Source organism: Nelumbo nucifera, chromosome 1 (assembly GCF_055504915.1).
Source record: "Nelumbo nucifera cultivar China Antique chromosome 1, China Antique-T2T, whole genome shotgun sequence".
Taxonomy (NCBI): domain Eukaryota; kingdom Viridiplantae; phylum Streptophyta; class Magnoliopsida; order Proteales; family Nelumbonaceae; genus Nelumbo; species Nelumbo nucifera.
Genome location: NC_142649.1, coordinates 160,212,678 through 160,236,634, shown reverse-complemented (window position 1 = coordinate 160,236,634; position 23,957 = coordinate 160,212,678). Strand labels below are relative to the sequence as shown.

The 23,957-nt window shown below is 34.1% G+C and overlaps 1 protein-coding gene across 1 annotated transcript; it reads left to right on the top strand.

Annotated features, from left to right (window-relative positions):
• The first annotated feature begins 11,756 nt into the window (after positions 1 to 11,756).
• On the top strand, positions 11,757 to 16,741 carry LOC104610014 (pre-mRNA-splicing factor SLU7-like). Its single transcript, XM_088899171.1, has 7 exons — positions 11,757 to 11,772; positions 12,734 to 12,813; positions 12,939 to 13,051; positions 13,461 to 13,871; positions 14,074 to 14,209; positions 14,330 to 14,626; positions 16,309 to 16,741. Exons 1-7 carry the CDS (start codon positions 11,757 to 11,759, stop codon positions 16,501 to 16,503), a joined length of 1,248 nt encoding a protein of 415 aa, XP_088755297.1. The 3' UTR covers positions 16,504 to 16,741.
• The last annotated feature ends 7,216 nt before the right edge of the window (positions 16,742 to 23,957 follow it).

Here is a 23,957-nt window from a genome sequence, read left to right as displayed (position 1 = left end):
AGGTGGCTGCTCGTTCTGTCTACTGCCTTCTAGGGCATCTTTTTTCCGATCTCCCTATCGGTCTCCTTGTCCTTTTTCCTCATTGCGGAGATTTCTACAGTTTTCCATGTTGTGACCATTGTCCTGATGAAAGTGACAATAAACATTCGGGTTCCTGGTCGTTGGGTCTCCCCTTAGCCTGGGTGGCCATCTAACGATGGAGGAATCATTGATGGCCATTAGGATCTCTCCCCTCTTTGCGTTCAGGGGAGTATAGTTGGTTCTCTCCACGGGCGGGGTCTTGGAACGCCAACCCGACCTATAGCTACATGAGGGGAATTTACCTCTTGAGCTCAGGGACTTACTTCTTCGCTTAGGGGAGTTGTTTTTTTTTTTCTTTTTTTGCTACTTGTTCCTTCTTCTTCTCTCTTCCTTTTTTCTCCTAGCTGGTTGTCGGTTTTTTGGTTTATCTCTTCTTCTGTACTAATGAGCTAGTCGGCTAACTTGAGGAACTCGGTGATGTTCTTTGGCTTGTTGGCCATGACGTGCCATTTGAACTCTTTATGAATGATTCCTTTTCGTGCTGCGGTGAGACGTACTGTTGGGTCGAGGTCCGGTATTTGCAGGCATGTCTCGTTGAAGTGCTTGATGTAGCTTCGAATTGACTCTCCTTCCCATTGCACCACATTCAGCAAGCTCTCCTGTGACTTCGGGCATTTTTTACCAGTGATGAAATGAGCCGTGAACATGTTCGCGAACTGTGCCCAGTTTCTGATGGAACCCGACACGAGGTTTCTATACCAGGTCCGAACTACTCTGAATGTGGTGGAGAAAGCCATGCACATACAAGCCTTGTCGGCCTCGGCGAGATGCATTTGGGACTGGAATGCGTCCATGTGATCGTTAGGATCAAAGGACCCATCATACTTGTCTAGCGATGATACTTTGAAATCTTTTGGCATTGGGCCACTAGGAGCTCGGACAAGGGGGATGGCTGACTCAAGAGAGCAAGCGTTGTTCTTGTGGCCACCGAGCTCACCTCCTCTCTTTCTCGACCTTGATCAGCTGGATGGCTAAGCTTCGTTGGTGGATCGTTCTTTGCTAATGAATGGCGAGTCTTGTGGCGTTGCCACTGCTGCTTCTTTGGTGGTGCAGCATTTGTGCTGCCAACCTCAGTATTGTCAGCTACTTCAATCTTACTCCGAATGGTAGGGCAAGGTGGTTCAGGGGTTTTTCTCACCGCCTCTTCTTCGTCACACGTTCGGCGCTGGCTGTCGCGGGGGACCGAGGGGTCTCTTCTCAAGCCTGCACCTTGGGCCCCGGGCTGACGATCCATATGTGGATTTTGCTGACTAAGCCTCTTGGGCTTGTTGGGTTTGGGCCTGTCTCTCGAGCTTTCTCTTTGGGATGAAGGGGGGTACGTCGGTCACCTATTGTGCCCCGCAGCGGGGTCCATCCCGAGGGAGGGACTGGTACTTGCGAAGTTCTCTCATCGCGGGGGAGAGACTGGCGGACGTTCTGGTGAGCTCGGTGCTGACTTTGGTTCTGGAATTGACCTTGACGATGGTTTATCAGCTGGCTTGGTTGTAGAGGTGGAAGCTGCTGCTGATATTGTTGATAAAATTAATACTGCTGAAACTATTAAAACTGGTGGATTTGCTGCATTTGGATTTGCATCGTTCGAATGCTCTGGACGAGATCGTTTAACTGGGAGTGCCCGATCCTCAGGGGAATCATGGAAGGCTCTAATAATGTGGTGCTCACCTGGGGGAGTGGTACACTCACCTATTGGGTAGTGTGCGGCATGAATAGCGATAGGACCCTAGAGGCGGTCAGGGGGATGGTGAACTGTCCGATAGTCACCGAGCTGCTCTTGCCCCCCAGTGATGTTCATGTTGCTCTTGATGATGAACGATCTGGCTACCAATTGATGATGCACGATCTGGCGGTCAGGGGGATGTTCATGTTGCTCTTGATGATGCACGATCTGGCTACCAATTGATGATGCACGATCTGGCGGTCAGGGGGATGTTCATGTTGCTCTTGATGATGCACGATCGTTTAACTGAGACTGTAAGTAAAATTGGGATGACCTTTCGATCGTTCTCACAGACGGTGCCAATTGATGATGCACGATCTGGCTGCTCCTAGTTGGAAGATGACTTGAAAGCTAGTGGCATAGCGAGCTGGTTCAAACTGCTAGAAAACAGATCAGAGAACCCGGGGTGGAAGACCCGGTGAGGTTGCTCTGATGCTTAAGTTAGTAATGTGCTTTGGTTGCGAGCTAAAGCGTTGGAGGCTAAAGAGCTTGAATGTAAACAATCGTGCATACCTCGGCTTTGGAGGGGTTGTTGCCCTTATATAGCTAAGCTGCCGTGGGTCTTACGAAACGGTCCCGAGATCTTTGGCCTGAGTAGATGAGATCCGTTTCCACTTTAGTCGGGGAATAACATATCTGTTAAGGAGGTCTATCATCTCTGCCTGATCTGGGCGGGGAGAGGATAAGGCCTGCCATTATGTGGCGTGATCCCGTGAGGTTTGGAGTTCATTGGGCAGCTTCTGGAGTTGATGACGTGTCATTTCGGGTCTCGAGCCCCGAACTGGATTTGGTGCAGAGATGCCTTTACGTCGAGGTGACTCTATGTCGAGATGGTTTTGTGCCAAGGTGACCGAATACTCAGGCTCTAACTTTTGCTGACTGGGCTCTTTTCGTTGAGTTGTCATCATTCGGGCAGATCGCGTCCACGGGACTTCTAGCTACTAGGTCGTGCCAAATCACCCTCAATCAAAGACTAATAATAGTATTACTTTAATAATTATTAACTTTAAGAATAATATTTTTATGTAATTAATATTTTATTAATTGGTAATAGTTTTTATTAGTTACTAATGAATTTTATTTAATTTCTATTTTTAATAGTTAAAATTTTTTAAAATATTAAATATTCATTAATTTGTGGAAAATACCATACTTAGTACATGGCCCGTAGTGTATCTGTGTATGTATAGTATATGATACTATGAGGATCAATTTACTTACGATACTTAGTTGACATTCATAAAAAGTATCTAATGAATTATGAGTTCAATAGATCCTGTTTAGCAGAAAGACGGATATTCCTTGCTCATTATCAGACAATCACTTATTCACAAACCTCGTGTGGGGCTAATAGTTTTCATTTCCCATCTCATGGAAAACCCTTTTCGCTCCGCTTAGCCCTATCCCCCTCTAGGGGTATTTTAGTGATAGGTTCTATAGGAACTAGACGATCATATTTGGTCAAATACCTAGCGACAAACTCCTATGTTCCTTTCATTACGGTATTTCCGAACAAGTTCCTGGGTGACAAGCCTAAAGGTTATCTTAATGATGATATCGATATTGATGATAGTGACAATATTGATGATAGTAACGATATCGATGATGACCTTGATACAGAGCTGCTAACTATGACGAATGCGCTAACTATGTATATGACGCCGAAAATAGACCGATTTGATATCACCCTTCAATTCGAATTAGCAAAAGCAATGTCTCCTTGCATAATATGGATTCCAAACATTCATGATCTGTATGTGAATGAGTTGAATTACTTATCCCTTGGTCTATTAGTGAACTATCTCTCCAGGGATTGTGAAAGATGTTCCACTAGAAATATTCTTGTTATTGCTTCAACTCATATTCCCCAAAAAGTGGATCCCGCTCTAATAGCTCCGAATAAATCAAATACATGCATTAAGATACGAAGGCTTCTTATTCCACAACAACGAAAGCACTTTTTCACTCTTTCATATACTAGGGGATTTCACTTGGAAAAGAAAATGTTCCATACTAATGGATTCGGGTCCATAACCATGGGTTCCAATGCACGAGATCTTGTAGCACTTACCAATGAGGCCCTATCAATTAGTATTACACAGAAGAAATCCATTATAGACACTAATACAATTAGATCCGCTCTTCATAGACAAACTTGGGATTTGCGATCCCAGGTAAGATCGGTTCAGGATCATGGGATCCTTTTCTATCAGATAGGAAGGGTTGTTGCACAAAATGTACTTCTAAGTAATTGCCCTATAGATCCTATATCTATCTATATGAAGAAGAAATCATGTAAGGAAGGGGATTCTTATTTGTACAAATGGTACTTCGAACTTGGAACGAGCATGAAGAAATTAACGATACTTCTTTATCTTTTGAGTTGTTCTGCCGGATCGGTCGCTCAAGATCTTTGGTCTCTACCCGGACCCGATGAAAAAAATTGGATCACTTCTTATGGATTCGTTGAGAATGATTCTGATCTAGTTTATGCCCTATTAGAAGTAGAAGGCGCTCTGGTGGGATCCTCACGGACAGAAAAAGATTGCAGTCAGTTTGATAATGATTGAGTGACACTGCTTCTTCGGTCCGAACCAAGGAATCCCTTAGATATGATGCAAAATGGATTTTGTTCTATCGTTGATCAGAGATTTCTATATGAAAAATACGAATCGGAGTTTGAAGAAGGGGAAGGAGAAGGAGCCCTCGACCCGCAACAGATAGAGGAGGATTTATTCAATCACATAGTTTGGGCTCCTAGAATATGGTGCCCTTGTGGCAATCTATTTGATTGTATCGAAAGGCCCAATGAATTGGGATTTCCCTATTGGGCCAGGTCATTTATGGGCAAGCGGATCATTTATCATAAAGAGGATGAGCTTCAAGAGAATGATTCGGAGTTCTTGCAGAGTGGAGCCATGCAGTACCAAACACGAGATAGATCTTCCAAAGAACATTAACGCATCCATGAGAATGAAAATAGGTCTAGTTAAATGATCAAAACAGGTCTAATTGAACCCGTTTTCATCATCTTATTCACCCGACTTCAATTTCAGTTATACAAAAACCAATGATTTAACATCATTTTTCTATCAAATTTCCACACTTTCAACAATAAACAGCCATATATTTGATCATATATAATGTTAAATCATTCATACCAAAGCATTGGGAAATAAAGAAATTTAAAACTAAAGAGAGAGAGAGGTAATGGCAATGGTTTTGTAAGGGTGCTTGATCGCCATCGTTTTTTAAAGATGGAGACAATTTCTTAAAAATGAACAAAAATGTGCCCCCCCCCCAAAAAAAAAAAAAGAAAGAAATAAGTATGAACAGGCACTTAAAAAAGTCCAATTGTATTATTTTTTAGGGATTTTTGGACGGCAGTCCCCTTCAGAAATTGAATTTGCAGCCCCTTATAAACCACATCCTGCCCATGAATTTGGCATCAATCTACGGGCAGGATTCAGTCCACCCCTAGTCTAGTAGTAGCTCCACCTAGGGGTGGACTGAATGGTAAAAACCCCTATTTTTTAAGTGTTTCTTTTCAAAATTAGCACCTATTCTAAGATTTTTTTGTCAAATATGAATTAGTGTTTATTGTTCATTTAATGTGTGCCCCACAGTTTAAATAAGTACTTATTCAAATAATAATATTCTCAAACAAGGGCTTAAATCATTTATTTAACATTGTTAAATTTTTTTGTTGCTAAAAAGCCAATTAACTTGGTTGCCTATTTGATTGCTTATAATTAAAGAGTATGCGGATGGTTTTATATTTACGTGAGACTTCAAAATAATCTACGAAGCTCGGGGTTTTGATGTAAATATGAAAATTTTCAAGTGCATTCATTTAGGCTATGTTTGGTTTGAAGGAAAAAAGGTAAGGAAAGGATGGGAAAAATAAGGAAATCTATACAAGATTTGTAAAGGTTTCCCTAACTTTCCCTTCCTTTCCCTACTTTTTCCTTCAGACCAAACATAAAATTAAGTCAAAATCTTGCAAACCCTTTTTCCTTTTCCAAAATTTCAATATATTGGATACTGATTTGCCCTAGAGTTTTAGATCTTGTGACAAAGTTAATATAAGGGTAAATTACTTTAAATCCCCATATATTATTTAGAGTTCAAGTACTATGTATTTTCCAATATTTGTTGCACATTAAATCAAAAGTTCAACCAATCTTGTTAAATATATCACATGGTACTAAGATAAATCTAACCCTCTCTAACTTGCATATTGTTGGAAGGCGTATAAACTTTATGTATTTGATGTTGAATTTAATAATATTTTGAATTTTATGTGAAGGACAATTAATAGTTTATGTATCGTTTACATATTTTAATAAAGTGATTGAAAATTTTGTTGTTTGTTTGTATTCATTAATTTTACATAACAAAGAATAATATGAAATGTAGGTTCTAAAACCAACCTGCCCTACCCTTGAATGTGGGGATTGTAGGGTCAAGGAGGGTTTTGCATAAGGCTGCAACTTGGGCCGAGTTAGCATGAGCCCAACCCGAAAAAGCCGGGTTGGATTGGGTCGGGTTGATGCTCGGGTTAGGGTTAGGGTTGACCCCTTAGGCAAGCCGACCCAACCCGAACCCGACTCTATAATATATCATATATAAATATATGTTACATATATGATCATACATTGATTTATTTAGATGCATGATAGTTGTATAGCCGCTACCAAATACTATCATTTATTTCATTTAAGATAATCACTTCACTTAATCATAATTGGAAATACTAAAACCTTGATAACATATTTTATGTTTTCTGAATATTTTATTCTTTATCTCCTCTTTGTTGTTTGCCACCCATAGCTTTCTACCCATAAAAGATCTATTATAAGTCATCATAATAAACTATAGCCATTTCAAACACTCTTCTTTTTCTGAATTTTGTACTTAAAGAACCAATAAAAACATCAACAAACAAATACTAATAAAATATAGGATTAATATATGCAATGAAAGTTGAGTTAAGATCTAAGATTAAGAAGTTCTACAAGATTTTAAGGGATGGGAAGAAGGTAGGGTTGGGCCCAACCCGAAGTTGACTTTGGGTTGGGTTAGAGTTGAAGGAATTTAGTTAGGGTTAGGGGTTTAGAACTTAGGGTTGGGCTAGAGTTGGCGTCAACCCGACCTAACTCGGCCCGACTTGCAACCCTAGTTTGCATTTTCATGTATGGGGAAGTTTTGGATTCTCAAAAATCCAACCCGCTAAGGGTTTTGGGGCGGGTATGGGTAGGGAGGCTTAGGGAGATGGATAGGGTCTAGAATTTACAAAACCCACCCCATTGCCATCCCTAGTCTAACCTAAGCCTAGACCGACCCATCCTACAGTTTTATGCAAGTTAGGCTTGAATTTCTTTTAGTCCTCAAGATGGGCCTAGACCCAAAAGTTTGTTTTTTTTTTATTTTTTATTTTTTAGATTGGGCTCAGGGCTAGCCTTATGTATCCCAAACCCGCCCTGGCCTTATCCCAACCCAAGCTTGATCTAACAAAATGCATGCATATACATCAATCTAGGTTGGACAATTTAAATTTGACCTTAAGCATGGTCCAGGCTCAAGCCTTAAACCCAATTCTTAAGGTTGGGCTTAGGTTGAGTTTAAACCCAGATTAACCCGCTTGACTTGCACCCCTAACTATATTTAATTCACCAAAAGGATCTTCACTCAATATTGTCAAAAATAGGCAGGACCAACAACAAAACTAACAAAATCAAGAATCAATAGCCAAAACATTTTAGTTGCCATTTCTTAGAAATATTTACTCCGTATACTTGATTTTACATGTCTTAAAATGTGTCATACCTTCTAATATTTATTCTCACAAGGTGATTTGGATGTGAAATACATTTAAAAGATAATTCAGAATCCTTTCTATTTAATTTTTTATTGAATTAATCAAATGGTTAATCCATTAAACTTGTGACCAAGTCACCAAAAAGGTTCTCTATTTGGTCCAAGTCTAACTAGTGTTTCAAAAAGCCAACCTGAACATACAACTGTCTTTTCCTTTGGGCGATAAGGCAAGTGATTCAACAATTCAAGAAAATTAGAAAGAATTAGAAAATTTTATCATGTTTATAGTATTATATATTTGTTGCATCAAATAAAAACAATGCAAGGAATTAGTGTTATTAGTGAAAAAATGGCTAAGAATATAAAAATTAAAAAAAGAACATATGGATATTAGTTTTTTTTGGCATTTGGACGGATGTTTTCAAAAACATTATGCATGATCATTATTATAATTAATAACCGGTTATTAATTTATTACAAAGTGATAGTTATTAATAAGTATTGGCAATTATTAAAAACTATTCATTAATATTTATTACTTAGTAACTAAAATCTAAACAATTCATGACATTTCAATTACTAGTTAATAATTAATTATTAATAATGATCTAGGAACTATTAATAATTATTATTTAAAGTATCATTAAATAGTTCTTATTTAATATTGAAAAATGAATAATTGTCAATAATTTAATAGTTTGTTATTTAAGTAATTATTTATTGATGTATTACTAATTACTAAGGGTGTGATTGGAATCAATAAAACGTCATCGGTGTATTTTTACACTGATGGGTGGAAGAGTGTAAATTTTTACATCGATAAAATCGATGTAGTTTTTACATCAATTATTGATGTAAAACTTTAGAGTTGATGAGGTTTTACATCAATTATCGACGTAAAACTACGTTCCATCCAAACACACACAAAATTGAACAGGAGTGTAGTTTTACGTCAATAATAATTACACCCTCTTTCAGAACACATACAAAACCGAACCGATATAAAGTTTACATCGGGTCTTGATTTACATCGCATCCAAATGCAGCCTAATGACTTATCTATTAATAGTTAATTACATTTGTTATATTAAATAAAGAATATTTTTGTTGTAGTTAATATTAATTAATGAATAAATTACTTAAACATTTAAAAAGCAACTAAATAGTTTTTTAAACTTAACCGAGGGATTTTTGACAAAAAAAAAAATATATTTAAAACCTATTAACCACGACCAAATTCAATGGTCAATGGTCATTTTTAGAGATAAACAAGAAATTATCAAATAGTCGTACATCTGAAATAAAATTTACCCTTCATAGATAAAATGGTAGAATTAGTGCAAACAAAAACCACCGAAGAATAGCCGAAGGGGTGCAGCTACTATCTACTGCCCCTCCCATTGTCACATTTTTTGGGCAAATTTCTTAAAGTTCCCCTAAGATATAGGAAATTGACTAACTTTGCCCTTATTCCTTACGTATAGTTTTAAAGTACTCCTAAGTTTTTTGACAGTTGTCAAACTTTCTCTACCATTAGCTTTCCATCACACACCATTCACATGTAACATCACGTGACTGATATATTTTCCAAAAATTCGAAGAATAACCTTTTTGGTTTGGGCTCATTGAAGCTTGGACCAAGACCTCTTATGTTCGAAGGCTTTGGAGCTACTCGGAGAGCTCTAGTTTGGGAATGAGCCCCAAATTCTTGTTTTCTCATGACCTTCACCATGCAAACATTGTGTCGATCGAACAACACAACTACCACTTGGATTCTTCTCTCTCGGATTTCAATTTATGCCTTAACGAAAGCTTCCAACAAGAATCATCTTCTGCTAGTGAGCTCTTTTGCGATGGGAAAATCCTTCCAATTGAAATTAGGAAGAAAACTCTCCGAAAATTGTTGGGTTCTTGTTGTTAATAATGGGAAGGTAGTATTTGAAAGAGATGTTGGCCACCAAGTAAAAAAATCTATGGGTCATTTACTAAAACACCCCTATACTTTCACGGATTTACTAAAACCTACTATATAGTTTGTCTTTTACTTAAAACACTCCCTATAGTTTTCAATTGATTTACTTAATCGACCTTTTATTTGGTAACAATAGAAAATGACAATTGTGACCTTAACATCCATTTGAATAAATTTATAATCAAAAGAAATAAAAAATGAAAATACCATTTTGCCCCTAATAAGACATGACCAACCACTCTATTTAGCTCTATTTCACCAATTTTGTTTTTTGTATGAAGAAGTGTTAGGGGTATTTTTGGAATAAACAATCATGATTCTATGCCCTTGAACATTTTTCACTTAGTTTAGGTGATCATGTTGCTATTTTCATATGGCAAAAAAACACTTCTTAGTGAAAGGTCAATTAAGTAAATAGGTTGCAAATAGACTTGTTCATGGGTCAAGCTCGGGATTGGCTTTTGCCAAAATTTAAATGAGGCCCAGCCCGAATTCCGAGCCCGACACAGTGTAAGTCAAGCCTGAAGCTTGGCTTGTGAACTTTAGGGAGTATTTTAAGATAATATGTACAATAAGGGCAAAGTTAGTTAATTTCCTAAACTTTAGGGGTACTTTAAGAAGTTTACCCCCTTTTTTTTTGGTATTTGGTGCCACACACCATTAATAAGCCCCTTTCCCCAAATTGGTGATGGTTATAGGAATTGATTCCATGTTAATACTAGAATGAACCAACTAACTTACTAACAAACCAGCCCTCAGTTGATTCTCCCATCGCTGGCTTATGATGTGAATTGCAAGATCATTATTGCTACCATAATATCAATGGGCATGATTAAAATAGAGAATCAAGGCCTTTGATGTATTGCAGTAGCCCCATCAAGACATCACTTTCATATAATTCAAGAAGGGGCCATAACATGACATTAGGGATGTAAACGGATAGGATCAGATTTGAATTAGGGTATATTTGAATTCGATTTAACATTGTTCACGTTGGATCCAATCTGATTCAAAGATCCAATTGGATTTGATAGGACTTGATTTGAATTCGAATCCTATCAGTAAGTCAGATCTTTGGATTTGATTCGATTCGACTTGTGTTCTTTAAAAATTAATAAATTATTAAAAGAAAAATAAAATAAAAACAAAAAGATATAAGTATTTTTGTCATATATATACATGTTTTTTCTAAAAAATAAATAATACAACAAATTTATAAAAATATAATAAATATTACCGAATAGAGAGGTAATCCGAATCCGACCCAATTTCTGAATGGATCCTATTATCAGATCCGATCCAAAGATCGGAACAGACCTTGATCTGAATTCGAACAAATAGGATCGGATCTAATCGGATCATGATCCGATACATTTGCACCCAACAAGACATCAAACGACTTGATTTCCTTATTTCAATGCAAGGCTACGATAATATAGTAAATGTGGTTTGGTGAATTCCTTTCCTTCTTGACCTTTCTCTCTCCGTCCTCTCTTTTCTAAATATTGAATTTATTATTCACTGAATGCTCCTAACACTAACCTTACAAAACATATCAGCCGTGCATTGAAAACATCTACCGTCAATGAACGGCTGAGGAGCAAATCCCAATTACAGTTAAATTTAGATGTCAACGAATCACATTGAAGCCGTCTTACTTTTTATTGGTTCATTTTAAAGGAAGTGTATATCTTCACGTTTAACATGTAAAATATCATTCGTCCACGTCTTTTATTGCTTTCAAACGAAGGAGTTGTAACAATTGAACCGTCGATCAGTGAATGAATCGAATGATCCACGGTTTGACCATCCGGGTCGGTGGTTATTAACCAATAACCAATCAACGGTTTGTTGAGATTTAAGTGTTTAAAATGGTTTTGGGGTTAACTTAACTGGACCCGGTTTCTCATCCGGGTGATGAGTCGAACAATTCAACTGTCCGGATCAACGGCGGTTGGAAACACCGCCTTTCAGCGTTTCGCGCGTTTTTAGCGTCTGCCCAAACATCGTCTCCTATATAAACACAAAGTGACAGACATACGAAATAGATCAAATATAGCTTCAAATTTCTCACTTTCTTCTATTTGTCATTGTATCTGCTTCTCGTCACTGTATCTTGGATTTCTTTGCAACTTATAGTTTGAGTTTCTGATCTAAAGGCCGAACATGGCGACCGCTTCAGGTACAGATTATCTTCTTTTTTATTTTTTGTTTCGACTTTTCTTCGGTGGTTGTGTAAACTTATGCTTCAGCTATTTCCTTCATATCAAAATTTTCATTTTTGTTTGTTAAAGTGGAATAAATCTTTATTCGACGCTTTCGTTTTGTTTCTCTTAATTGAAGAAAACAGATTAAAGGGTTATCTCTGTCATTGCTATTGTGTTTCAATTCAATACTAGAGTTTTTGTGTTTATTTCCTTGCATTCTTTTATCCACCCCTTGTCTATTCTTGGTACTGGGTTAGTTTCTTTTCTCTTAATTTGCTAGAAATGGATAGCATCTTTTTGTAGAGAAATTGAAAGTTCAGTTGTGAGACAAGTGAATGCATCAATTGTGGATAAGAATGTAAGCGGATTGCATTAAGTGGTAAACCCACCTTGACACGACCCTATTGGATCAGCCTTAATTAGGTTTTGGGTCAGATTTGAGTTGAGGCCAAAATATATCGAAGGGAGCCCATTGACAAAGTAGCACTGAAACATTTGTAATTATAGCCTTCACTCACTATAAGGTACTACTCGTGGGACAGGGCTGGGCGAGTTTGGCATCATGTTTTATGTAGTTGGGTTTGGGTTGGAGTGGCTTCATGTTGGGTTTGTATTGAGCACAACCCTACCGAATCCGACCCGTTGACATCCCTAATTTTGGATGCAAAATCTCAATCTAAGTTATTTCTTTGACATTTATCAAAACAGATTGTTGATTGTAAGTGAAGTACTACATTCCCTGGTTTGTTCTTACTTCTACACTTTTACATTCTACCCATACTTGTTTGTTGAGAAGAGCTTCTGCCACTTATTAGAAAATGCAGTTCATATACTGGAATAGGGAGAAATTAATTTTAGCCACCTCACATTTTTTGTTGCTTATATGCTTATTGTTATTCCTGTGACTCGATCTTACTATTTTGGTGGGGATTGCAGTGGCTTTTAAATCCTGGGAGGATCACCGGAAGCAGATAGAATTGGAGGAAGCACGTAAAGCTGGGTTTGCACCAGCTGAGGTTGATGAAGATGGAAGAGAAATCAATCCTCATATTCCACAGTACATGTCATCTCCCCACACTATGCTCTTTACTTGTTTAGGTTTTTAGGTTGTTTTTAATAATCTTGTTCTATTGTTAATCAGAGTTTAAAACATCAAAGAAAATGGAAGTCTGGTCCAAATTACACCAAGACATGGTATGATAGAGGTGCAAAGGTTTATCAGGCTGATAAATATAGAAGTGGGGCATGTGAGAAGTAAGTGGATCTTGTATTAACATGCTTTTTTTTTTGTTTCTTTACTTATTATTTCTTCCTTTATTTGGTGTGGAAACAAAAAACCTATTATTTTTTGAATGTCAAGTCTTGCAATTGGAAGCAACACTATTTCTCCTCCTCTTGAAAGTTTGCATTCTTGTAAAGCATGAAGCTTTCTCTATTTCTCCTCCTCTTTACTTTTTTTTTTTTTAATATTCTCACAATGTAAATATTGTACTAATTTTATATGTACATTACTTTTTTTATTCCACAATTTATAAATATTGCATGATTCTCCAATAAAATAAGAAAATGCAACCATTTTATGTTGAAATAATTTTGGATGCATGGTGTCTTATTGAATAAGAAATAATAGAATGTTGAACTAAGTTGATACTTTTTTTTACAGCTGTGGGGCCATGACACATGATGCAAAGTCATGCATGGAAAGACCTCGGAAATTGGGGGCAAGATGGACAAACAAACACATCGCACCTGATGAGAAGATAGAGACTTTTGAATTGGACTATGATGGCAAACGTGACCGCTGGAATGGGTATGATGCATCAACCTATGCTCGTGTTGTCGAGAGATATGAAGCAAGGGATGAGGCTAGAAGGCAACATATAAAACAGCAACAACTTAAAAAATTAGAGGAGAACAATAAAAACAATAGTGGGAGTGAGGGTAGTGATGAGGATGAAGATGAAGATGTTCTCAAGCTAGATGAAGCTAAGGTGGACGAGAGCAAACAGATGGACTTCGCAAAGGTTAGGAAGCGAGTGCGTACCACAGGTGGTGGGAGCACAGGAACAGTCAGGTATGGCATATAATTACTATTTATATAATGGTTTGCTTTTCTGGTTATTGTAAATTTAAATGTGAATTCACTTGGCTTCTTTAAAATATAATCCATCTATTGATTCTCACTGGTTTTCTCTGATTATAGAGGGAGTTTCTTTTGCATCTTTTCATTTGATCTTGTATATAATTATATGACTGAAGTAAGCGTTTATTTCTAGGAACTTACGAATTCGAGAGGACACAGCAAAATATCTCTTGAATCTTGATGTCAATTCTGCTCATTATGATCCAAAAACCCGGTCTATGCGTGAGGATCCTCTTCCAGATCGTGACCCAAAAGAGAAGTTCCATGGAGTGAGTATCTTGGAACAATTATTCATTCCATTAGATTTATTTGTGGGCCTTGTTGGTAAGACATATAATACAATCTGTATATATGTCTGATATGTTATTCCTTTTTTTCCCACTCTACAGGGTGACAATCAATATAGAATGAGTGGACAGGCATTAGAATTTAGGCAGCTTAGCATCCATGCTTGGGAAGCCTTTGAGAAAGGGCAGGACATCCACATGCAGGCAGCCCCCTCTCAAGCTGAATTACTCTTCAAAAATTATAAGGTTATTAAGGAGAAGTTGAAGTCCAAAACAAAGGAAACCATTATGGAGAAGTATGGCAATGCAGCTTCTGAAGAACTTCCAAGGGAGCTTCTGTTGGGTCAAAGTGAGCAACAGGCTGAGTATGACCGTGCTGGTGGAATCATAAAGGGTCAGGTAAGATATGCATTACTTCCTAATGCTTCTTCTCATCTTCTTTCGCTTATGTTGTTGCATGGTTAAGAAGATGTCCTTTTTTCAGAGGGAATTTATTTTATTGTACACCCCCCCCCCCCTCCAAAATAAATAAACAAGTGTCGAATAATCTGATCTATCCTAGGTCCAACTTACTTTAAGGAAATCAGTCTTTCTGAAGGAGTGAAGGCTAATTGATGTACAGAACCATAGTTTTGGTCCTCGTTAGAAAACCCTTTATGGTTTGGAAATTATGCAAAATGCGTGATAGTATGCAGGTTATGTACAACCTCCAACAAGCTGATAATAAAGAACTAAATTGAGTTAAGCTTTTGAGTTGAATCTACAAGTATTATGGGCTCCTAAACCCAAGATAGTAACTAGAAGCGACCCTTATTCTAACCAGGGTTAATATTGCTATTGCGGCTATAGAAGTATGGACAATGACCAATGAAGGATGGGGAAGGGGTATATGAATTTGTTGAGGATGGATAAAGGGGGAAGGGGTTGGTAGCCTGGGATGTAGCCATATATATAGTGTGATTACAAAGTGATTGACTATTAAGCTTGAATTTGAAAATATGTCATTTGAAGGGTAGATTGGGTTTAGTTTGTGAGAGTGATTTGGAAGATAGGTGTTGAAAAGTGGTATTTGGATGCTCAAACATGTTTGTTATGGACATGGTAAAGGCATCATGGTGATGCTTAAGTGTTTTGGCTTGTCAAGGAAGCTGTTACCTGGGAAACCGAAAAAGTTTTGCTCCTGTAAAATTTTAGGTAGCTTAATTGTATGGTGAGTTGACAAAGCCATGCCTCCCTGTGTTTTTGAAAAAGTTCAAATGTTGGATGATGTGGCTTTAACATCCACCTTGAAAAAGTCTAAGTACCTATAATTTATAATAGGAGAAATAGTTCTTTATGGGAAACTTGGATTAAAAGGTTTCTACTAAATTTCAAACAAAAGGGCAAGTTGTATAGATATCTATAAAAGAATGGATGATGTATAGTCATGATTGTGTCAGCATCAGCTATCCGCCCCTATTTACAATTTAAACTTATAGAATACATGCTTTCCTCTTTGGAAGCTACCCTCAATATACCCCTAGTCACTCCTTGTCATGCCTGGTTACCAGCCAAACTATTGGCTGATCTTTGAATCCAATTAAAAGTCGCCAGTGGTTATCCAGCCAATCTTTTTTCCTTCCTTATGGTATGCCACTATATCCAAGGTCCTGCCCAGTTTCAGTTATTTCTATTTAATTTGTATTTATTATATTAATAATATTTTTATAATTAAATATTATATTCAATGTGATGTGATTTATGCTATATTCTTTAGTTGTGACAAGGGGAGCTTGGGGGATTTATCTCTATTTTGTTGGTTGATTTGACACTTGTTCTCTTTATTTTGTTAAGAGTTGGGTCTATCATCACTATGCAAGTAATTGTGTAAATTAGAAGGGTGAAAATTCATTTCTCCAAGTTCTCTAATTTTCTTTTGTCTATATGATATTACATTTAGTTGGTCGTTAAACTATGTAACAGTTTGAAGGACTATGCTCATTCAGAACAATGGGCAACATAGTGAATGCAGTACTTTGATACTTTTCAAGTTTCAGTGCCTTGAAAGACAGCTATCTTAACATATATAGTGGTATTTGCAGGAGTCTTCTCTACCAAGAAGCAAGTACGAAGAAGATGTTTGCATTAACAAGCATACAAGTGTTTGGGGTTCATGGTGGAAAGACCATCAATGGGGTTACAAGTGTTGCAAACAAATGATACGGAACACTTACTGCACAGGTGCAGCTGGAACTGAGGCTGCTGAAGCCACATCTGATCTCAAGATATCTAACTGATGAAAGAGATGAAGAGTCAAAATTGGAACTGTCTGAATTTTTCTGTATTTTTTTCGTAATTTTTGGACAGTGGTAATTCCTTTTGGTAATCATCTATAGTTGAAGTTTTTACTTTTAAGTGATTACAGTCTGTAAATATGTATATACACTAGGATCAATGAAGTTTATTTGTGTTCCTACAGCAGCCTGTAAATATGTATAGATGTTGTACTCAAAGGATCAATGAAGTTTATTTGAATTCCCACAGTAGTCTGTAAATATCTACAGATGTTCTACTTCTACACGAAGGACCAGTGGAGTTTATTTGAGTTCCTACAGCTTATGCAACCAATGGTGAGTGATTCCCATGCTCTGGAGTGGTTCCATGAAGTAGGAACCCTAAAAACCATTACAGTCATCATCAGAGAGATTCTGAATCCTTAAGGCTCAGTTTGAAAAAGAGTACAAATACATACAAAATAATACAAGGTTTTGCACTCTACATATTCGTATTTGTACTGCTTCCAAACTAAGCCTAACGCTATATTTGGTTTGAAAGAAAAGGTAGGGAAAGGTAAGGAAACCTGTACAAAATTTGTAAAGGTTTTCCTATCTTTCCCTTCCTTTACCTACTTTTTCTTTCAAATCAAACACAGCCTTAAATGTTTCATTTGGCAAAGATACAATTCTAGGCCAATTACATAGTGCCAGGCCAATAAAAGGTGAAAGAAGTAATTGAGAGGCTATCGCTCCTCTCTGTGAGAGAGAGAGAGAGAGAGTACTTCACCCTTTAACTTGGTTGTGTTGGTCCTTGATCTGATTTTCCCATCACCGCAAGTTTATTTTTCAAATAAATGGTGGGAATAGGAGTCAAATGTTTCTTTAAGGGAGTGTTCTTTTTATGGATTTTGAGAGGGGGATTGTTGGTCAATGGGATTTTGAAGGTTTATTTTTCAGATTTATGTGGGGAACAGTGAGTTTATTTTTCTGGGTTATCACTTACCCAGAAAAATGCCCGGGTAAGTGATACCCATCTCCTAGGTGGGTAAATTAACTTTTCCATTTAGGGGAAAGTTGTCAATACTTGAATGGGACAAAAATGCCTCTTTTAATAATGGAATTTTTATGACTAAGATGGTCATTGTCTTATTTACATGAAAAAAAACAGAAGATGGGTAAGTGACTTACCAAAGGTGGCCTCCCTATTCTCCAAGCCCAAGCGACTGGTGGGCTCTCCATCAGGTATTCAGGTCTCTCTCTCTCCATGTGGCCGACCCTTCTGCAATTGTAATGTTACTGTGTCAGGTTTCAAGCCTTGGGCTTTTATGAGGGCCGGGCTTAGGGCTCGGGCCTGAATAAATTATGTGATAACATGTGAAAGCCCGGCCTGGCCTGACCCGTGAACAGGTCTATCCCTAAGGTTTCATAGCAAGTGAACTAGTTGAACTGAACTTCAACTCACAAGCTCAACCCTCCCAAGCTGAAGTTGAATTCATTAATATACGCTTTCATGTTTTATTATATAATTAGTAGGGATCCATGTGATGCACGGAAAAATCTGAAAGATTTAATAATTTTATTTTTTATTTAATGTTGATTTATAAAAAATAATTATTGTTAATTGAATATGAATAAATATTTTTTAATAAATTTAGTTTAAAAATCTGAAAGATTTAATAATTTTATTTTTTATTTAATGTTGATTTATAAAAAAATAATTATTGTTAATTGAATATGAATAAATATTTTTTAATAAATTTAGTTTTATTAATAATTTGTAGTAATTTAATAAATTTTATTCTTTTTATTATTTTTAAATAAATTTTTGATTAATTTTAAATAAATAAAAATAATTATAAAAGCTAATATTTTTATTAGTTTCATTAATAATTAACAATTATATAGGAATGACAACGGGGTGGGTTCAGGGTAGGGCACCCTACCCCTTTCCCTGCTCCATAGTCAGGACACTACCTCATCCCTGCCCCGTCCCCAGTATCACGTGGGTTCAGGGAAAGGTAACAACTCCTCAAGGTCGGGCAAGTTCAAGGGTAAGGCACCCCACTTCTCATCAAGGATGGAGAATCCTCGAATTTTCTTGCCCCATCCCCAGTATTGGGCGGGTTCAAGTAGATGTGTAAATTGGGTCGTGCTGGGTCGGCATGACACAACCCGCATGTGGCCTGTACAAAGTGTGAGTCCTGCCATGCTGGTCTAGGAGGCGTCCCGGGCTATGCCTCCCTCCTCTAGGATAATTTGGGGGGTTGGTTTGGCATGGCCCACGGCCCGAGCCCGCACAGGCCCGTGGGTCAAGCTGGTCCATAGGCTAGGCCATGCCGTACACCAAGTTAAGCTCAAGGCAAGGCACCTACTCCCCGTCCAAGGTTTTTAAAATTGGACCGGATAGGGAACCGTTCTGAAGTCGAACGGTCCGACTGTTCGGTCCAAACGGATAACCCTCTCTGACAAAAAAAATAAAAAATTAGAAAAACAAAAAAAGGCCAAAAATTGTTGTTCGGGTTAACGGTTCGACCGCCCAGGTCAACGGTTTGCTAACCAAATAAACAGTTTTTGGACAAAAAGCGGTTTTGAGGTGAAACGGTATCCGGTTCCCAATTTTTCCAATCTAACCATTTGGTTTGATCCACTTTTGAAAACACTATCCCCGTCAACCCAATATTCAATTTGATAATAGAAATGATCAAAAGGATATATTGAGTATCAACCACATGGTAAATTTCTAAAAGTACACTAAATTGTCTTTAATATTCAAAAAATTTATTTTTATGAAGATTTTGGAAAATTTATTGTACTTGTGTAATTTTGATAATTTATTTAAATTTTTATTAAATAATTTATTTTATTTTTAAATGGTTTACTTGTAGAATTATACTAATTTATCTTATAATTTCTAATATAAACTAACCAATAATTTTCTTTTCCAATATTATACTAATTTATCTTAATAAGTTGTGTAATTATTTGTTCAAATTATAGTTTTCCATTTCCCATAGTCATTTATCTTTAATAATTTGCAATGAAAATTATATAATTTTTCAATGGTTTTCCAAAATCTATCAAATGTAATAAATTTTTCTAAGATTTCCAAAATATTCTAATAATTTTCAATAATTATTTAATGCATGTTAAATAAACTTTCAAATACTTTATATATTTTAATTTCAAAAATATTATTTTACGAAAATGTAGTTTTATGAAAATTTTTGAAAATTTTATTACAATTTTTTTTAAATTGTTATTAAATATATATTTTTATTTGGTAATTTACTAACAAAATTACACTAATTTATCTTTTATTTTTCAATATAAATTAATTAATAATTTTATTTTCTAACATTATAATATTTCGTTCCCCCATTTGTATTTGGTTATTAATTATAATAACAATAATTAAAATTTTATACTTTTTGATAATTGTTAAATATAATTCTCAATTTTATAGAAATTAGATAAAGAGTTTTCAATTTCTATAAAATGTTGTTAATGAGTTAATTAATAACAATATTTATTAGTTTTTGGTAATTACTAATCATACTAATAAGAATATTTAATTTTTGGTAATTTACTAACCGTATTTATTAACTTTTGGTAATAACACTATTTAATACTCATTGAATATGGGTGGGATTAAATATTAACCATATTTAACTATTTATTAATTAATATGAATATTTTAAATGTGGGAGAGTGGAATATTTTAAATTAGGAAGTGGGGCAACATGATACTTTCCTATTGGTTTAAATGAAATACCTTAAGAGAGAGATTATAGGAATATTTTTAGGTAGTTGGGTGACATGGCTTAATGGGAGTAGTGGGAAGGGGAGATGAGAGAAAGTCAAAGAGAATGTAGGGTAGGGATAATGGAGCAAGGAGAGGCATGGTGACGGGGACCCGTGCCATGCATGGGCTTTGTTAAGTGAAAGTTAAACAATAGAAATACATAAGAGTATATAATTGTTTTATATTTTAACTTTATAATAAACAATCCAATCAAACTCAACCCAAGTTGGTCGGTTTTCTAGCATTTCAGATCGGCTTTGGTTTAATATATATATATATATATATATATATATATGTAATATTATTTTAAATTTAATTTTTAATATAGGAAAGTAGGAAAATTCTCATATTTCTTAGTCTAAAATATTTTATATCATAGATTTAATTTTTGTAATTTATTTTTTAATAATATCATTGTAATTTATGAAATTTAAAATTAATTCTTAAGTTTAAATCTTTTGAACAAACAAACTAAACCGAAAATAGACCCAAATCGATACAACCCGAGTTGGTGAGTTTTCACTAATGGTAAATCGGTTTCAAGTGGCAAACTACGGACTTGACTAGATCGATTTGGTTAGTGAAACAGCCTGCAACTGAACTGAACCAATCATTGAACACTCCTAATTTCAACTAAATTTATAGTCTAATCTCTAATAAATAACAATAGTTTAATCTCCAATAATTATTGAAAATTTATGGCAAACGTGCACGATCATTGAAAATAAGTTTATAAGGAAAATATAATAGATATATAATAAAAATACAATAATTACAAAAATATAATAAATACTAAAAATATACTAAATTAGTCAATAAATAGTGTAATCTCAAATAATAGTTTAATCTCTAATAAGTATTAATCTATAAATTATAAAAAAAATATAATTACTAAAACTAACTTTACAAGAAAAATATAATAAATACGATAAATTAAATTTCAAAAGTTAAATAATAGTTATTGTTCAATCTCCAATAATTATTGATAATTTTCTATTAAATAAAAAATAATAATAGATTTATAACTAATTATTGAAAGTATATTTATAAAAAACAATAAATAATTACTGAAAGTAAAATAAATATTAATTATAGTATATATAAATATATAATGAATATACACTATTATTGTAAAATTATTACTAATAAATATAATTTTGTTGATAGTTATTTTCTATAATTATTAATTGATATAAATGAAATTAGTTATTTACAATATTATTTAGTTATTGAAATAATATTGTTATTTAAATTCTTAAAATATTAATTATTTATTGAATTTAATAATCCATAAAATTACAATTGTACTATTATTATATAATTTGTTATTAATTTTGTAAAATGTTAAATTATTATTAATATGAATATTATGAATTCTATTATAATTATTTTTCTACTTTTAAGTTTTTTAATTTATTACATAATTTCGTTATTTTAACTATTTAAAATTTTGTCATGTTAAATATTTTGTTATTTAAATAATATGTAAAATATTTAAAAATTTTCATTATTTGAATTTTATTTACTTTAATGTTATTATGTAATATTAAATATTTTGTTATATTCTTTAACTATTTTTAATGTTTTTATTTTGAGATTTTTAGTTATTGAAATATTTAAATTTTGTTTTACTTTTTAATGTTAAATTTTTATTATTTGACTAACATTTAAATTGAATAATTTGTAAAATTATAATTTATATTGTTACTACATAATTTCATGATGAATTTTGTAAAAATATTGAATTATTAATAATATGAATATTATTAAATCTATTAATTTTTTTGTGTTTTCAATAAATATTTTAAATTTAGCATATAATTTCTTATAATATTTAAATAGTTCTAATTTTTTTTTAATTCAAACTTTCTTTAAATAGATATAGATAAAAAGTGGGGGAGAGGATAAATAGGAATTAGAGATAGTTTAGGAGAGAATCTCTCTACTAAATTAGAGATAATTTAAGAGATAAATAGGAGTTAGAGATAATTTAGGAGATAAATAGGAATTAGAGAATTTAGGGGGGAAGTGGGGGAAAGTGGTGCCACTTGGCTAAACATTAGAAAAGCAAATCTCTCTTTCTTTATGGTTGTTAGAAATAGTTAAACATATGTGATTTCCTTATTGGTTTAATGGGTAATTATGTGGAATTAAAAAAAATTAAAAATTAAAAAAAAAACAGAAAATTAGGAAGGGGGTTTGAAGCAAGAAGAGGTATGGTGATGTGGACAAACCAATTTAAATATATATATATATATAAGGGAAAGCTAAATAATAGAAAGGGTCATTTACTAAAACACCCCTTATAGTTTCATGGATTTACTAAAATCTATCATACATTTTGTATTTTACTAAAACACCACTTATAATTTGCAAAGGATTTAATCAATCTTCCATTAGATGACAGTGGAAATGACAATGTCGACCCTAATGTTCATTTAAATAAATTTAATCAAAAGAAATTAAAAACAAAATACCATTTTTGTCCATAATAAGACATGGGCAACCACTCTATTGGCTATATTTGGTCAATTTTGTTTTCTGTACAAAAAAAAATGTTAAGGTATTTTTGGAATAAAAAACCATGTGCCTAATGGCAAAACAAACACTCCTTAATGAAAGGTTGATTAAGTAAATAAGTTCTAAAATATATGTGATATTTTAGTAAAGTGAAAACTATAAGGTAGGTTTAAGTAAATATGTAAAACTATAAGGTGTGTTCTAGTAAATGACCCTAATAGAAACACATAAGAGTATAACACTTGTTTTATATTTTCAACTTTTTAAATAATTAATAATTATTCATATTTTATATACTAATTTTAATAAATTTTTTATAATACAAAAATTAACAATAATTAACTTTTGTTAGGTTTATTCATCAAATGGATGAAACCAACCCACCCAATCAACTCGACCTGGGTTGGTCGGTTTTCTAGTATTTTAGGTCGGCTTTGGTTCAAAAATTTTCCAACTCGACCAAGTTGGATCAGTTTTGCTTTGGCCATTTGTAAACTGACCAAAATCGGATGACTTGACCAATGATATATATCAATATTTTATATTTTAAATATAATTTTTAATATGGAAAAGTGGGAAATTTCCGATATTTCTTAGTCTAAAATATTTTATATCATAAATTTATTTTTTAACAATTGCATTATAATTTTGTAAATTTAAATTTAATTTTTAATTTTAAATCTTTTGAACCGACTGACCAAACCAAAAAATTGACACAAACCAATACAACTTAAGTGGGTCAAATTTCACAAATGGTTAGTCGGTTTCAATTGACCAACTCCCCAACCTTAGTAGGTCAATTTGGTTGGCCAAACAACCTACCACCGAATTGAACCAACTCATGAACACTCATAATTTCAGCTAAATTAATAGTCTCGTATCTGATAAATAACAGTAGTTTAATCTCCAATAATTATTGAAAGTTTAGTCAATAAACAATATAATCTCAAATAATAATTTAATCTCTAATAAATATTAATCAATAAGTTAAAATAAAAATTCAATAAATACAATAAGTACAATAAACAAAATTTAAAATTTTCAATAATAATAGTTTAATTTCCAATAATTATTGAAAGTTTTCTATTAAATAACAAAACAAAAATAAATTTATACATAATAATTGAAAATACATTTATCACAAAAAACAATA

Bases quoted from the DNA above. Each gene is read 5' to 3' on its own strand.
- LOC104610014 (XM_088899171.1), top strand. The intron at 12,814-12,938 runs GTTGATGAAGAT...ATTGTTAATCAG, and splicing joins CTGGGTTTGCACCAGCTGAG to AGTTTAAAACATCAAAGAAA. The intron at 13,052-13,460 runs GTAAGTGGATCT...TTTTTTTTACAG, and splicing joins AGAAGTGGGGCATGTGAGAA to CTGTGGGGCCATGACACATG.